The sequence below is a fragment of the Cuculus canorus genome, chromosome 6 (genome assembly GCF_017976375.1).
Source record: "Cuculus canorus isolate bCucCan1 chromosome 6, bCucCan1.pri, whole genome shotgun sequence".
NCBI classification, from domain to species: Eukaryota; Metazoa; Chordata; class Aves; order Cuculiformes; family Cuculidae; genus Cuculus; species Cuculus canorus.
Window position 1 is genome coordinate 28,966,747 of NC_071406.1, and position 17,360 is coordinate 28,984,106.

Consider the following 17,360-nt stretch of genomic DNA (forward strand, 5'->3'; position numbering starts at 1 on the left):
ACAAAGAAAGATGCAACTGGCTTAAAAAGCTTGGTGCTATTTATTTAAATGTACAGTAAAGCCAGATTAATAAAACTGAAGATCATACTTGCAGGTGATGCAAATATCAGGGATACTTCAACAGCTTACATAAAAACCCTGCTGTCAGCCAGGTAGTGTTCTGCAGTGTTTGAGCTGTGTGTTTGTAGCACAGCTTTGCTTCTGTTTGGAGTTCTGAGAGGGTCTTGAGTCACTGCAGTAATCAACCATGGCTTTTTCTTTTCTAGTGTGAAAAGTTACACTGGCTTGTCATCAAACACGTCAGTCAGACTCGGATAATAAGCTGTTGAATGCCAGTTTCTCTCAAACATGGGAAAAGCTCTTCTGTAACACTGTTGGACATGTTTTGTTATGTACATAGTTATTTTATAGAACAAAATGCAAGTAAGCTGAGAATCCTCAAAGCCACCATAAAGAGTGACTGTGTTTGAGCTTGTGCCTGAAATGGCGCAAAACTTGTTAACTTTCCTGAAAGCTGAAACTTTAGTTGAAGTTTGCAATAATGTCAGTAATTGGAAGAGGAGAAAAAGCTAACATACGCCAGTCCCACAGGTGGCACACGACACCTAGTGCACGGTACAGCGCATCTTCTTTTGGTTACCTGCAGGCAGTAGACAGGACTGGAATTTCTGGTACTCACCTTTTGTTTCTTTCTGAACCGTGTCTTGTGAGAAGTAAGGCAGAGAGCATGTGAAGAGTTGAGGTGAGGAAAGGTTCCCTTACACTTCCACTTATCAGACTAGAATCATAGAATAGTTTGGGTTGGAAGGGACCTTAAAGCCCATCCAGTTCCAAACCCCCTGCCCTGGGCAGGGACACCTCCCACCAGACCAGGCTGCGCAAGGACCCATCCAACCCAGCCTTGAACACCTCCAGGGATGCAGCAGCCACAACTTCCCTGGGCATGGATCCAGGAGTGTAAAATTTGGTTGTTCTTTATTGTGTACAGTTAGAAATTTGTATTTTGGCCTGTCATTTAAAAAGTTACAGCTGTGGAGTTCTGCGTTAGCTTCTTGTGGTAGTGAGTTGTGTTACATGTGAATGTCTATGTGGGGATTATAAAGCGGATACTGTGCAACCAGTTCTTTCTCCTTTACTCTTTAAATGGTCCTACATTAGATGCGGTACAGAAACACATCTAACAAAACATTACTTTAAGATCTAGCTTATTAACTCCTGTCTTCCTTCTAGGGACGCCTTGTTTCCCTCCCTTTAAACTGGTCCTGCCTTCACTGCGGAATTTGGGCCACTCCTGACATCCTGCTGTTCTGCCTAGCTATCATAAAATGTGTAGAGATGATTATAATCCGTCATGAAACACATGGAAACCTACTTGGTTTCTTTCAGTCTCAGAAAGGCTGGGTACTCTGTACAGTGGAACAGACCTCTCAGTCATGTTTCCCTAGCAGGGGCTGTGAACTAAGTGCTGTAGGATCATGCTGGGATTTGCTCTGGAGGCCAACGATAACGCTGTGGATCTTCCTGCAATTTAAGAAATACAAAACCAATAATACTATATTGATTTTTTTTTTTTTAACAACCACAGGAATGAATAGGCAACTTGAACCCTTGCTAGCCCATGGTATTTAGTAGATTGGCTACACTTCTTCTTTCTAAATACTTCTGATTATAGTAGCAAATTTTAAATGCCTTACCGTGTCTGTTTCTTGTTGAACCAGCCTAACCCAGGAGTGTGGTATAAAAGAGCAAATAATTCATTCTTAATTAAAAAAGCTGCTTATATATTGTAATTTCTGCAGCCTTCTAGAACATCATCATACACCTGGATACCTGCTGGGTATTGGTACTGATATTACTGTTCTCCTAGTAGTGCTGTAAGGAACAACTGACAGATTTTAAATAGCTTTATGACATCCTTCTGTGTGTATTCTGTAAAGTCACGGTCTTTAGGAATTGTCATTTGACAGTGAGGGTGGCCACGCATTGGACAGGTTGCCCAGAGAGGCTGTGAAGTCTCTGTGGAGACACTCGGAACCTGGCTAACCCTGCTGGAGCAGGGTGCTGGGGCGTGGATGATTTTAAAGAGGTCTCTTCCAGCCTCAGTGATCCTTTCTGTGAACAACAGGCGACTGAGTAGATCAGTTTTATTTGTTTCTCTTTTGAAATAGAGTTGATTTCCTCTGGGAAGTTATGAGTGTTTTTAAGGCACATGTGCATGTGCCAAGTGTTGGTTAGGATAGTTTTCAGCAAGATTTCCCCTTCAAAATAGAGTTCATTTTTGGGAACTGGTTGTATTTAAAAGCACTTAGTTCACAATGAAGATCCAGTCTTTATATATTCAAATTTGCTTGTATTAGTTACAAAACCTGCTCTGCTTTCATATCTTTTGAGTCAACTCCAGAGAGATGAACTCTGGTGAAGGTGAATAATCAGGAGATCAAAGGGCTTTCATTCTCTCTAGATCTGGGGAAGAAGCCACCCATGGAATGTTTAAAGGATAGACCAACCTGTGTGTAAGCGGGGACATAACAAGATTGCATGTGATAAATACCTGATGTGTGCTGGGTTTGGTGTGGCTGGTGAGGAGTAGACAAAATGGGTTGGATTGAGAAACCAGAGTTGTAATATCTAGGGAAGTTTTGGATAGAATAACATAATTTAGAGGAAAAATAATTTTATGTGAAGCTGTTGTTATGAATAACAAACTTTCTTTAACACATTAGTTTTTTTTTTTTTGATTTTTGCATCTTTTTTGGGAGTGTTAAGTAACTCACATCCTTCACAATGTAAGGTAATGAAATGCAAGGGAAGCTGGAACATTAATCAAAGCTCACAACCCACTGAGAAAAGGAAGAAACTCGAGTTACAGCAGAGAGGTTTTTATGATTTAATGGTTTAAATATGTGCTGTATTAAAATGTTACCACTGTCTAGTAAAACAGAGGATGGTGCTAAAACTATTAAAGGCAATGCAATATTTTAGTGTTCTAAAGCAGTGAAATCATCAAAGGGCTGCTGCTTAGTAACACTGACGTCTTTGACTGTCAGCTTTATTAATGGGATAATATGTGTAGCATGATGTGGTGTGTAAAATACGTTCTCAATAGTTTGATATCACCAGTTGAGGTGTGTAGAATGGTAGGTAAGTAGCTGGCATTTTAAAGTTACAAAACCCACACATGTTCATACATGACATAGATGAACAGAGGTAAAGTCTTCGTACAGATTTGGTGTTGAGGAAAGGACATGAGATCTTGAGCTAGGGGCAGAGGTTTGCTCTTAAAAGTCATACGGTCTGCCCCAGGGGGGACCGCACACTCTTTTCAGCGCATGGAGCACACGGCAGCAGAGGTAGCTGAAATTGTCTGAAGGGCAAGTGTGCTGGAAGGGCCTCTTTAAAATGAGAATGGTGAGAGAGGGAGGCAAATTCAGGCCTCTCTGTGCTCCAGCTGGAGACAGGGCTGATCTGACGAGCTCGGTAGTACCACGTGAGTAAATGGCACTGAGAGATGCAGAGAAATAAGGGGGAAGGCTATTTTTAATACACAGCTCATGGAGGTGGAGGGCTGTTGTAGCGTGGCAACGTTACTGAGCTGCTCCCACAGACTGAATTTCTCGTGGGAATCTTCTCACCTCTTTATCACTAAGTGTGAGGATCCAATAGAAAATATGTTTTGACTTCTAGAGTCTGTCAACCCAATAGAACAAAAATGTCTTGGCGTTTTCTTGCTTTTTATATCATCCTGTTGCTTCTCTCATTTCTCTCCTTCCTGTTTCTGCATGTTTTAATTCCATTTTTTTTCTGTTCTACTTGAGCTTTCTGTCATGCATCATCTGGTGTAGCTCCTAATCAAGACTTGCCCTTTTTTTTAGGGCTAGATATCCTTGTAGCACTTGGACTCAAGTGCTACAAGGATTAAGTATTAGGCGTTATACTTGGCTGTGAGTCAAATTGTTTGCAGAGAGAATAATCTCTTCTCCTGGGTTTTCTTTTGCTGTGTTTCCCATTAGATTTTGCCTCTTCCCACATCCTTATCTGCCTCTTGCCTTATGCTTCCCTCATCAGCTGTATTGCTCTTGCTTTTTGGTGGTTCATGAGCATCACTGGTAGTTTAGGAAGAGCAAATCATGTTACTAATCTTTCTGTTGCTTGGAAAAAAGCATTGTCCCGGGAGAGTAGCACAGAAAAGGTGTTTAAAATTCTTGGGCTGCTAAGAAGAGGAAAATTACAGGGAGGTGGTCTAAACGCACCTTTCTTTTTTTGCCAGTTCTTGCAAGACAAAACAAGATGTACTGTTTCTGCTAATGCCACATTATTCTGGGATAAGAAGCCTTGGTACGGTTGGTCTTGATCGCTTTTTGTGAGGTTTCATACCAGGGGCTGCACAATGTGTCTTGGACTTTATTAGTACCATAACTCTGGTTGTATAATGTATTTTTGTGGGTTTAATGTGCTATAGGTGCTGATACACCTGACTTTGTCCAGCAGAAAGCATTTTGTGTCTTGCAGAGCCACTGTGGAACTGGAGCCAGTAAAGTGTTTTCCTTTCACTGCTGTTCCTCTCCTCTCATGTGTTCAGAGGGGACACGTCAGTATTGTGTCCCTGGGTGGATCCTGCAGTGCTGCAGATCTTAGACCCTTCTTAGTGGGAGTGAAAGTTGGTTATAATTGCAGGTGTTTAATTCTTGTGGTGCTTTTAGACCTGATTTCTAGCATCTAAGCAGTGTGGATACAGGGACTGGCAGAACACAAAAAGGGAAAAAAATAATATAAGTGAGCTTTAAGTCTTATAGTTACAAAGCAAGTAAAAACTTGAGGGAAGTCAAGATATTAATGGGGCTTTTTTTATGGGGTAAGGGAGGATGGGCATTATGACCCTCATTGGAGCTTTACAAGGCTCAACCAAATAAAGTCATGAGCAGCCTAATTGTACCTCCTAGCTGATGCTGTTTTGAGCAAGAGGTTGAACTAGAGACCTCCCAAGGTTCTTTCTGACCTGACTTACCCAGTTATTCTAAAAGTAGCTGCAGAACCATAAATAAATAAGTTCTGAGTATAACTTGCTAATAATGATCTGTATTTTAAATCTGTACATTGCGGTCTTGCTCTGCCTGTTGATGATTCTTCAGTTATTTGGTAGACTAGAAAAATGCTTCAATAGCTGAATCGTTCTTTTCTCAACTCTTAAAAAGTTGCTTAGTATTTGCCATTACCAGTGAATTCCTTGATCTATGTCAAAATGTTGGTTTGGGGTTATTTTTTAATAGAGTGCTAGCATTAGAAACTAGAGTTAGTCTCTATGCTGTCTCTTAAAATCGCTTTTGCTAAATCAGTGTTAGAAACTTGTCAATGTTGTGAACAGATGTTAAAACAACAGTTACACTATTTTGTTGAGACATTACAAAGGGTCATTAGAAACATGCCAGTATGACATACTAGTGTGTGCTTGATATTTTTTCAGGGAATCAAAGTGTATTAGTGATGATTCAGGTATGAGATGTAAGGCAAATTCTGTTCCAGGGCTTCTAAACCAGAACTTCTTAAATGCATTTAAACTGCATGATTAAATTAAGGTGTCTGTTCCCTGGCTGCCATGAATGAGCACAGTAAGGTGAAAATAGAAATGCTGGTTTTGTAAGTTAGCTTTTAAAAACTGCTGGAGATGGTCTGCTTTCATAGCTGACTTTGGCCTTTTTTGAGAGGGGGGAAATTCCTAATTGAAAAATCTTTGTCATAGAATCGCCAGGTTGAAAAAGACCTCTGAGGTCATTGAGTCCAACTATAACTGTCTGCCACTAAACGATATCCTTAAGTATCTCATCTGCCTGTCTTTTAAACACCTCCAGGGATGGTGACTCCACCATCTCCCTGGGCAGCCTCTGCCAGTGCCCGATGACCCTTTCTGTGAAAAATTTTCCTCATGTCCAGTCTGAACGTTTGTGTTCCTGAATAGGCATTTGCTGCCTTACTTATACAGTAAAGATTTAATATTGCAGTGATCTGCGTCCTGGACCAGCATCAGAGCAGTACTGTTGGACTAAGATCAGTGGTGATGTAAGCCAAGTACTGGAGAACAGTGGATACCAGTGATGTGGACCAGTGGGGATCTGGAATGAGAAGTCTTGGGGACACGCGTATTTCTGCAGTTATAGTCACTCAACTGCCACATGAGGGTGGTGACTGTGCCGTGTGTTAGGTGCAGTAGCACAAAACATTCACATAATGAAGACTTTCAGCACCAAGACAGTTTGTGCATACTTTGGCTACTATTTAACCAGAGTTCTGCTGGTTGAATGCATAAAAAGCTCCTAAGAATTATTTTTTCATTAAAAGTTGATGATGATTCGTAGATGACTTTGTTTTTTAAGGCTCTGGCAACTGCATTATTGGCAGACTGCCTTGAACCACTAATGTGTGCAGGTTTTTATGGTTAGCATGGTGTAAAGCAGCACACAGGAAAAATCAGAATGACAAATGTAAAAGGATGTGAATTTGCTCTTTCCAGATTGTACAGGATCGCAGTACTAGCTTATTCTGTTCATATGGCCACATAAATCAGTGTCTGTAGTGTCGCTTCCTGAGAACAGCTGTTTCTTCTGTCAAAGCTGATGCAGCTCAGAATTTCATCAGGATGTTTACAGTTTCATCAACACACTTTTTAATGATCACGCCCATCTCAATCTAAGGGGTAATGTATCCTCATCTAATGTCATCACTAGTCCATTGTGGCAAAGGATTAAAGCAATAATTTTGTTCTTCAGTAGCTCTGCAGGGTTTTACCTGAAATTCCAAAAGAACAGAGCAATGTAAGATCTGTGTTTTGGTATTTATCAGCACTGTAGAAGTTAATTAAGTAGGTTCTTTTATGAGACCACATAGATTGTTTCTTGCAGTACTGGGTACTTAAACCATAGAGTGGAAGAATTATGCTCTTGCTAAAGTTGTGCTTTTCTCTGAGCACAGACTCCACATCCAGCTACCCCAACATGCAGACGCATAATGACTTTTGTTGTTTTCTGAGATCTCCCTTTCCAGATTTTGTCTTGGTGGAAACTGTAAGCTACTTCAGAGCTTTATGGCAGTAGGAGTAAGTCCACGGGCTTTTTTTTTCAGAGAGGAAAATGTCAGACTTTTATTTATCTTGGGTTTTGCTTTAAAGAGATGACCCATTCTGAGTGTTTCTGATTTGTCTCTGACACTGTGCTTGAGCATTTTAAGGCTGGGTGGGAATCGTTGCAGTAATCATCTTCTGTTAAACATCTCTCCCTTTTCTGTCCTTGCTGTTTCAGATTTAGCTTTGGAATCTAATCCATCTGATCATCCCAGAGCAAGCACAATTTTCCTGAGCAAGTCTCAAACAGACGGTAAGCTAAGTTTTCTCCCATCTTTTTTTTAAATTGGAAAAAACATGGAAAAGCAACTGCCTATTTTAGTTATTTAGCTCTAGAACATTTAAATTGCTTTAATTCTTTCAAAGTGTAGGGATTAATAATTAGTGTGTTTACACAGAAATTTGTTCATAGTCTGTTTTACTTAACATTTGAAATCCCTTGTTCTTCTAAATGCTTAAATATTAGGCGTTTTCAGTGTCTAGCAGTCTGCAGGAGCAAGGCTTTCTTCGCTAGTGTCATTCAAGCTTCAGGCAGTGGTGAGGGTTTTTTTATCACCGAGGACTGTTTTAAAAATTGCTTTAAATTAAAAAAGAAAAGGAAAAAGAACCCAGAAGAATTAAGGGGCAGTTTTCAGTAAGGAATAAACCTAAACCGTCGGTCTTTGTCAGCTGCTTTTGAATATCTTGTTTTAAACTGTTTGAATAGTTTCAGTAGCATAATTATTCTTCAATCTTGGCTTTAATGACATGGATAAATTGGTATTTCCAGCTTCTTTGCAGATTCCTTGTTTGCTTGATAAAGTCAAATTTGAACAGTTACTATAGCTTGTGCACTCCAAGATGCTTTAGGAGATGTTTCCATTTTGCACAAATGAAAATCTGACAATAGTAAATTTTGAAGTTGCAACTAAAAAATTTAAGATATTCTTTTAAAAATGCTTCCATTCCTTTTATAGTTGGTTCTTGTTTGAATCACTGTTTTTCCTAGGACAGCGCTGCACTTGAGATTGGATGGGTTGATGGAAAGCTGCAGTGTATCTTCTGTTTTGGGATAGCTTTGCTACAGAAAAGTAGAATTATTTTGATGGGTCTTTCAGTTGCAGTCCTGCTATTCAGAGTCTTGGGGCAAGCAGTGAAATTCTCAATGGTATTGACTTCGTGATGCTCCGGTGATCTGTGAGCGGTGGAAATGAGTACTAGCGTGACTCTTTGGGAGAGATAATACCGATGAAATGGAGGCTTCTTTTCATCAAGGCCTCGAAGGTCAGCCTCCAAACACGTGGAGGATCTGACCTGCACATTTCAAACACCTCCTAATTGGGTGCTGCTTAAGTTGCAATTAGTAAGTTGACATAGTTCTGGAACGTTGTAGTGCAACTACTGCCTTGCGGCAAATAACATTCACGCTACATGAACGTCTTTATGGGTGATAGTATTACTCTTACACATAGAATCATAGAATGGTTTTGTTTGGAAGGAACATCTAAAGGCCATCTACTCCAACCCCACTGCAGTGGACAGGGATATCCTCAACCAGATCATGTTGCTCAGAGCGTGGCCTTGAATGTTTCCAGGGACGGGCCCTCCACTGCCTCCCTGAGCAGAATACTGACATGATTTGGTATTCTTCACATGTGATGTATGGAAATGGATACACCTGTGTTGATGTAGGAGAATGGTCTGCTAGTGAGATAACTATTAAACTATTCCCCAAAGTTTGTATTAGATGGATGACTCAATTTTTTACCAGGTATTTTTATAAACAAGTCAGGCAGAAGAATTTATTTTCTAATTTCACTGGATCTTCTTTAGTTAAGCTTTCATAGAACTAGAAAAATTAATATCTGTAAGTTCTCTCTCACTAGGATGATATCAGGATTATGATTTTTAATTTATGCAAAAAGACAAAAATTTGTATATTCTCTTCCAGTTGTTAATTTTTGTAAATTTTTAAGAGAGTGCCTCCTGCTAGAAAGTGTTAATGACCTGAGGTCAGAACTTTGGAGAAGTTGCCTGTCCAGGCTGCTCACATTTGTATAGCTTCCTGCATGTATGCAACTCTTAGCTCTCCTTTAACAGCACTGTTTTACTGCTACTGTTATATAGCTGGAAGTTAAACCTTACAGTGTTTTTTGAAAGACTGACATAGTTTTAAATAACAAAATAACATGGTCACAGCTATGATAAATAGAAGATGCCAGCACAAGCCATGTCTATGTAGCGAATACCTTTTTACCCTCTTCTGTGTAACAGGAGGAGAGAGAACCCATATATAATACTGTGAGCCTCACCTCCTCCTTGTGTCTGTGTGGCACGTTCAGTGTGTGATGTTTTTACCTCCGTTTGCTAAGTGGTCGCTGTTGGATGTTGGACATGTCTACTTGAACTGTCTGAAATCATCCAGTTTTTCATAATGCATTCAAGGCTGAAACATTGTTTTCCTTTAATTTCTAAAAGTACATGTGAATAGTTAGAAGTAGTATGTAGTTCATTAGCTTGGTAAAATTCGGTGTCTTTTTCCTCAAACTATTTTCCCAGACACCTAAGGTCAAATTTGGAACTTTTAATACTCCTATTCTTCAGAAGACTAGGTTAATAGAATGACTTTATGGAATGTAAATTTGAATTTTAAAAACCTTTCAGTTCACATTCTTTCTCCCTCTTTCTAGTGCGAGAGAAGAGGAAGAGTAACCACATCAATCATGTAAGTAAAACAGATTCTTTGTATGCTGTATAGGTAATATTAACGTATTGGGACAAAGACAAATTCAAGAAAAACTGTGGTAGTTCTAGGTCTGTAGTCCTACATGTGTTCCAAATCCTCCTTCCCAAGATAAAACTGAATTATCTTTGCCTGTCTTTAAAAAAGAAACAGTCACGGTATGACAGAGCAGAGAATGGCTGATGTCAAAAGAGTGAGAATGGGTTTTAGGTTGCATCAGTCTTGAGAACAGTGAAGGAAAAAATATGTCAAACTGCCACATTGGTTTTTTTTAAACAGAAATACAACTGGATTAATTTCTCAGCTGAGATGGCAAGTCTTGAATAACTTGCTGATTGAGCATCACTGCAGAATATATTAAGAAATGTGTCCAACATGAAAAGAGAATGATGTGCAAACATTATCATCAACACAATAAACAAGTGATAATCCACTGGTTTTAAAATCTGAAAATAAGCTTCAAGCTTCTCCTGTAAACATCGGTTTATTTTGACACTTCACTTACCCCAAAAACTATAAAAAAATACTCAATTTTATTAATAAGTGGTTAAAGAAAATAGACTAGTAATGCTAAGGATGGAACTTACTAACACAGAGCTTAAAAATAACATCTAGCAGAAGTATCTGGTAACATAATGATATTTCGAAGCTGTGGTATTTAGCTTGATTATGGGGGTGGCTCCTTTTTAGACAATTTTGTTTCTTTTCCGACTACCATTCTAGCTTCACCAAGGTGAAGTGTGATCAGATTGTTTTTTCTAGCAAACGTCAGCTGGAATAGGAAATATTCCCCATTAGCCATTGAGTTGTGAAGGGTGCCAACATTTTTATATGGGAGATTTGCAAGTTTTTAGACAAGACTTTAAAAATATTCTCGCAAGAACTAATGAATCTTGAATTGCTTAATTAAAACTCCTCCCTCAGTTATGATATCCTAGCTCTAGTACAAGGCATTCTCTGAAAATGCACAGGGAAGCCTGATGTTGTGTCCTATAGGAAGATTTCTTACTGTATAAAATCTACAGGATTAGGATATATGGTGGAACATATTGCTAGCTCTAAGTAGTAAAAGTAAGGGTAATTATAATACTTCCAGATTCCAGGCCCTGAACAAGATATGAGTGAGCTGAGCACTGTCAGGGAAAGATTTCTTTTCTCCTAAAATTTAACAGGATAAAACCCCACATGCAAAACTGACTTCCCAGTGAGTGATACTGGATAACCAGAAAATGCAAAGGCATAGGGTATAAAGAAGGGTGAAAATTATTATGGAGTCAGAGGGAAATTTAATAGAGTACATCATAGAGAAGGAAGACTGAGACCCAAACTGGCAAGAATGGATTGGAGGAGGACTGAGAAAATTGGAGGACTTGCTGCTTTAGCTGCAGCTATTTCTGCTGAAAATAAATTTTCTGAAAACATCTTATTGTATATTACAAGGGATGATTTATAAACCTATCTTAGACAAAGGATATCTTCAGGAAGTTAATGGCTAAAGGGTAACTTACAAAGACCTCCTCTGCAGTAGCTGCTTGAGGTGTAAAGCCACTATTCAGTGTGGTGAAAGAGAGCTCACGGAATCAATCTTCTTTAACGTATTTCTGTTCTTTTTTATTCCTCTTCTAAGGTTTCTCCTGGGCAGCTTACGAAAAAATACAGCTCATGCTCAACAATATTTATAGATGACAGCACCGTCAGTCAACCTAACCTTAGAAGCACAATAAAGTGGTAAGAACCGTGTGTAATCAACAAGGGACTGAGTAGCATTAAGAGGTTTATTTGGGATTTTGTGGTGTTCTTTTCTGTTTCAAAGCCAGTTACACACTTGAACGAGAGGAGCACTGCTTATTCAGGTTGGTTGTGGAAGGGGTGTCAAGGTCTGTTTAATTATGACTGCTGAAGCGAGCTGCTTTTTCAGTTACAGAGCTAAGGTACTGTTGTATTTCGAAGTAGTTAGCATTGTGCATTTGAGAATCTGAGGCAGTGCAGAAATGTGTCAGCATTTTGGGTTCAGAAGTGTGAGTTGGGCTGGGAAGCTCAGAGTCTTCACACTGAAAGCCAAATCCAGAAGCTCTCAATCTGGGAAAACTTGAAATGGATTTTGTATCGAGTTGCAAGAAAGTTTGTAGGACTTCTTTCTTGCTCCTTGCAAGTGTTAGTCTGCCCTCTAGTTGTGGATAACAGTATGTTGCTGGCTTAGGTCTTAGTTCTAGCCTTTCTACCTTTTCTTCGTATATTTGTGTTTTGGGTAGATGAGTTTGATAGCACTGGTTCCCCAGCGGAAATGGGGGTTCAGCCTGTTCTGAGTGCCACAGAGACAGTTCTTTGTGCATAGATTATGCCAGCCAAGAATTGAGAAGAGTTTTACTGTGCTGGAAGGGAAAGTAAGGCAAAGTAGCTTCAGGCCCAGAAGGCTTCACTGTTTCCAGAGTTAGTAGAGTTCAGAAATGTCCGAGTTCATTTGTCACTTTCAAATTTGGTTTCAAACAGAGGTATGTTACTCCTTTTCTAGAGAAAAAAAACCTAAAAGATTGTTCTTGTGCCATTTTGGAGTAGTATACAGCTGGCAACAGATCAGAGCTTGCCCAGAACAGATTCCTGCAGCGGCAGCGTTCCTGTTGCCACTGCCAGAAACGTATGTGAAATTTGGCCACCGTAAATGAGTGTCAATATGAAATTCATTGCCTCACTTGAATCAGCAGACACTGAGATCCTTTCTTGACCCCTTCTTGGCAGGTATAATATCACCTTTATTATTCACTTTTTCAGACAGGTCCTAAATTAGACAGCCTGAGATATGGAGTTGAAGCATCAGCAGAATCTACAACAGTAGACGTACCAACAAGTAGGACTTTTATTATGTTTTAGTTGCAAGTAGTCCACATTTTCAATAAATGTCACCTAATCAGGCAATGAAGGTGTGTTTAAAACATAGTTTAATACTTATTTTGTGGCACAGATATCTGTACAATGAATTTGAAAGTAGTTAGCTAATTTGATTTGGCCAGTTTCTGTTCAGGCAGTTAAACATCAGAAATGAGACATGGTACTCAAGAATGTGAGAGGAAGCCAGTATTTAATGGATTTGGAACACTGCCCTGAACAACAGCTTTTTTTGTGGTATAGTGTGCACAGAATGTGCTTTAAGTCTTTTTCTCTTTTTTTTTTTTTAGTGTAACATTAGCAATATTCTACCATATAAAGAACAGGTGAGTGAACTGTTGTTTTGGGGTTTTTTTTCCTGAAATATAGCTTTGGTTTTCAGACAGCGATATGGTCTTGGACACTTCAGTAACAGCTAGTGTAACTTAAGGCAGTTGAAAAATCTGGACACTTTATGCTGTGTCTTTTTCCTGTTTGTGCCCCATCTTGAGCTAATACAGAAGGGTCAGCAACACACCCATTCAGTGGCACGTACTTCGTCGAGAATGAAACGTAAGAAGTCAAAACAGAGGAATTGAGGACAATACACTTAACTCACCACAAATCAGCCTTTGGACTTAGTTTAATTTTTCCTGAATACAGATTAGTTTTGATGGGTAAAGGAAAAACTATTGCATGTACAAATAACCCTTGCCATTAAAGCTAGTTACAGCTTATTAAAATTACAGCTGCTTTTTTGAAATAAATGCTATTAATGAGATGGTTTTGCATTTTAAGGGAGAACTGTATGAAGCATAATATGAGGACATAGATAGCTATTCATCGTTTAGCTTCTTAAGCATTCAGTTGTAAGATCTCATTATTAAATGCTTCGCAGAAATACAGTCTAACTTCATATCATATTCTGTGAAAAGCTGAACTACAAAATATGTCACTGTCCTCTTAATGAATAATGCTTTTTTGTGGAGCATAGCATTACTAATTAACCCTTGTTGCTAAAACAGCGATTTTTACTTTGCAGAGACTCTGACAGATCATTGGACATTTTTGATGAAAAATCTCATCCTCTCACAGTAAGTGTAACTTTTTGATCCTCTGAATGTGCATCAACATACATATATATTTTATCATCTTGACTTGTATTGTGTAAGTCATAAGAATGTCTTAGCACGGGGCTGCAAGCAAATTGGTATTAAGTTGGAGCTTTATATGTAAAATACAGTGCAGAAGGTGTCCTCCAGACTTTTGGTAGCGGCTAGATCACAAACAGAACCCGTTCTTTCTATATATTCCAAAGTATATTTCATTTTCTATGCTTTGAATATAAATAGAAAGCAAGTACCTGCTAATTCTTGCAGCATTTCGTATCCAGACTTTCTTGTCTGACTCCTTTCTTTCCCTCTTTAACGCTACTTTTATTAGCAATCTTTCCTATTTATTTAGGAAGGCATGGTTAGTAGGTAGGTGCCTAGCCTGTTAAATGGCTGCAAACAGGAGTATGTAGTATGTGAAACATCACACGAAGACAGTGAGTTTGGCCTTTCAAAAATCCAAAAGGCAAGATTTTAAAGCAAATATGCTTAATACTGCTTCCAGTAACAGCTGGGAACGTTCAGCATGTGACATTAATGTGGTTAGTCTTGGTACACCTTTTTACACAATCCTTAAGATGCAAAACTTCATAGTACAGGCAAGCTCAAGAGTGGAGTGTGTGCTTTTCATGTCTGGTTGGAGCACTACAAGCTTGATGACTGTCCTACAGAACTACTTCCTTTGTTTTTCATTTGAAATTAATTTAGCAAAGCTCTAATGGCTTTAAAAAAACTAATTTTTTTTTCTGGAATTTACCTGAGTGGATGCACCTTAATCTCTCTCACAGATTTGGCTTGTTGGTAAACAGTTTTAAATAAACGAATGTTTTAAGTTAGAGTTCCACTCTTAACATGACCCATTGTGCTAGGAATTGTACGCTTGAATAAATACAACTCCCTACTCAGTAAAAATAATGAACTTTGGGAGAAGAGCTACACAGAAGATTCATTGTATGGACTGCGATACTTGAAGAGACAGGTCTGGTCCAAAACTGTTTTAACTGCCTGAATCTGTTGTTTCACATTGAAAATTATTTCTGTAAAATGAATTCCACTTCATCAGACAATTCTTCTTCTTTATTTAGCAACCTGATGTATCTTTTGATCCTTTCACATAGCCTATCTCCTATTTAATGAGTATGGATGGAGGAAAATCATTGTGTCCTTTAGGGAACATTTAAAGGTCTCTTCTATGTTACTGCAGTACACAGGCAGAAACACAGCAAGGGCTGGGTGTCATACTTCTGAGGGGAGAGGTACAAATGGCTTGTTAGTTTCTGTAGTATTGGAGTTTTGTCTGGCTACCTGCAGTACCTTTGATAAGGTTAGTTGACTGGATGAAATCTCGGAACACCTTGTCCTCTGAAGACTCAGTCACAAGGAGTCCAAATCCAGGTTCTTTTGATCCTAACAGCAGAAATAACAAACTTCAAGTTACCAGCATCGCAGGACTTGGTCACAAATACCAGTCTCGGTCCTTTCCTCTCAGCCCCTGTCAGCAAATCTGCGCTTCCAGATGTGCTTTTGTACTGTTCGTAGCGCAGGATTTTTGCAAGGGGGATGGTGCTCATGTTATTCCTAAAGTTGCACGCCCACCTCCATTGGTTAGTGGTGTATCAGAAGACTGTATGGAGAGAAAAAAGTTAGCTTACCTCTTCATTTTACTTGACGCTGTTACTTGGCTATGTTAAATCACAAAGTCACATGAAAATGCTTGCTGCTTTGCTAACCTTATGACTGCTTGTTTAATGTAAAGCTATGCTGTTCCCGTCTGGTATCTTTACCATACTACAGGTCTAATTTGGACTGTAGACAGGAACCTATTCAGTATCAGTCTTGCAGAACCAGTGTGTGAGGCTGAAGCTTCATCTTTCCGGGAAGAGTGCTGAAAATCAGAATGTCTGGGAGGACAGGGTCAGAATTCTCAAACACTCATTTTAGGATTGCTTTGATAGACTGTTTATTTCAAAGCTTTTCTTCTCCCCTGTATTTGAAACAGTTTAGCATTGTCTCAAAGTTAAATCTAGCTGTTCAGTAGCCTTGTCTTTCTGGGATCTCTCAAGAACAAGTACCATAAAGACTGCATTAGTTACCATCCAGTTCTACCTGTGACAGAATTATCGCTATGTTGTTCATCAGCCCTTCCTTAGCTGCAAGGCTAATCCTGTGAAGTTTCTTAGTTTTGCCTTTTGAAGAGCCGGTGCTTCCCTGGTCTGTCCATATATCTGATTTTATTTCAGGGAGAACCCACTGCCCCCCTTTTTTTTTTTCTTAAATCTCTTTTAGCGTGCAAGATGTTCCATGGACAATAGTTAGCACCTGTAATAGTGGTGGTAGTTCGTGCTCTTTCCGGTTGGCCTCACAGATAAAAGAAAGTGTTCAAAATAAAGATATCAACTAAAGCTATTGTGATTTGTTTAGAACATCATAATATTGTAAGGCTGCTTGCTGCTTTCACTTCTGAATTACTTTGTTCTGTGACAGCGAAGGGTTATATACGCTTCTACTCAGTGAGAAGAAGCAACCATGTGTGTCTGTTCTTTAAAGTCAGTATTAAATAAGACAGATTTTCAGTAATTTGGAGAACTATCTTTCAGCGTGAAGAAGTCCCAGATGACTACTACAAGCATGACCCTGATCACAAGCACATCTACCGGTTTGTTCGGACGCTCTTCAGTGCTGCACAGCTGACAGCTGAATGTGCAATAGTGACACTGGTAAGAGATGCCCAATTACTGAAACTGGAGTTTTTGGAAGACTTTTTTTCACCCCTCATTGAATGAACTGGGCTGAACTGACGTTTTATTAAATATTTATGATATCTTGTGAAACCTTGCTAATAGTGAAGACCCTGTACAAGGGAGTTCATTAGCAAAGATTTCTAAGTAGTTACAGAAGTGATTATCGTAAAAAAAACTTGCCTTTTCTATATATGAATATGTAATGCTTAATTACTTGTCCAATCAAACATTGTTTCATAATATAACAATGTTGAAGAAGCTTGGGAAAGGCAGAACAGTGGGACACCATGAACAGTGGGGTATAATGAGATCAGACACAAAGACATCTTTTATTTCAGTTTTGTGGAGGGGAAGGTGGGAGTTTTGAGTTCATATTAACCAGGACTCTACAAGTGCCACCACCACCTGAAGGGCCGAGGGTCGGTACCATAGAAAGTGCAGGAGATTTCTCATTATCATGGCCTTCAGTCATTGCCACCTTTCTATCATACTTTTTTTAATTAAACCAAGGAGTCTACAACATTTTTTCCCCAGGTGACAAGGAGGGACTTGAACTTAAGAACAACAGTAAGAAGATAATCTCATCACAGTTCATTGTTTGATTTCAGAAAACAAGATGGATATAAAAAAACTGATGATGATACAATTATTTATATACACACATGCATGCTTATACGTGTATGTATACAAAAGGAAAGAAAAGCACAACGTATATAATCGCTACATTAGACAGTGTCTTAAACTGCACTTCATTGCGTACTAGACTTCAGTCTTCATTGTGGCTTCTTTCTGAAAGAAGAACAGAAGAGATC

The 17,360-nt window shown here is 39.0% G+C and overlaps 2 protein-coding genes across 3 annotated transcripts in view; one reads left to right on the forward strand and one right to left on the reverse strand.

Moving 5' to 3' along the window:
* The window catches only part of CCNYL1 (cyclin Y like 1), a 34,651-nt gene that overhangs the window by 6,750 nt on the left and 10,541 nt on the right, over positions 1 to 17,360 (forward strand). The window contains exons 2-7 of the mRNA XM_054070678.1: positions 7,290 to 7,364; positions 9,781 to 9,815; positions 11,461 to 11,561; positions 13,007 to 13,042; positions 13,738 to 13,789; positions 16,405 to 16,524. Coding sequence (XP_053926653.1) covers positions 7,290 to 7,364; positions 9,781 to 9,815; positions 11,461 to 11,561; positions 13,007 to 13,042; positions 13,738 to 13,789; positions 16,405 to 16,524 — 419 coding nt within the window. The remainder of the gene's footprint in view (positions 1 to 7,289; positions 7,365 to 9,780; positions 9,816 to 11,460; positions 11,562 to 13,006; positions 13,043 to 13,737; positions 13,790 to 16,404; positions 16,525 to 17,360) is intronic.
* PLEKHM3 (pleckstrin homology domain containing M3) overlaps positions 16,544 to 17,360 on the reverse strand; it is a 127,684-nt gene continuing 126,867 nt past the window's right edge. Inside the window, exon 11 of one of the 2 annotated variants that reach the window (XR_008450557.1) lies at positions 16,544 to 17,337. Coding sequence is in view for 1 of the 2 variants with exons in the window: in XM_054070674.1 (XP_053926649.1) it covers positions 17,308 to 17,337 (30 nt within the window). In the remaining variant the exon portion in view is untranslated. The remainder of the gene's footprint in view (positions 17,338 to 17,360) is intronic. The other variant, XM_054070674.1, reaches the window with a different exon arrangement.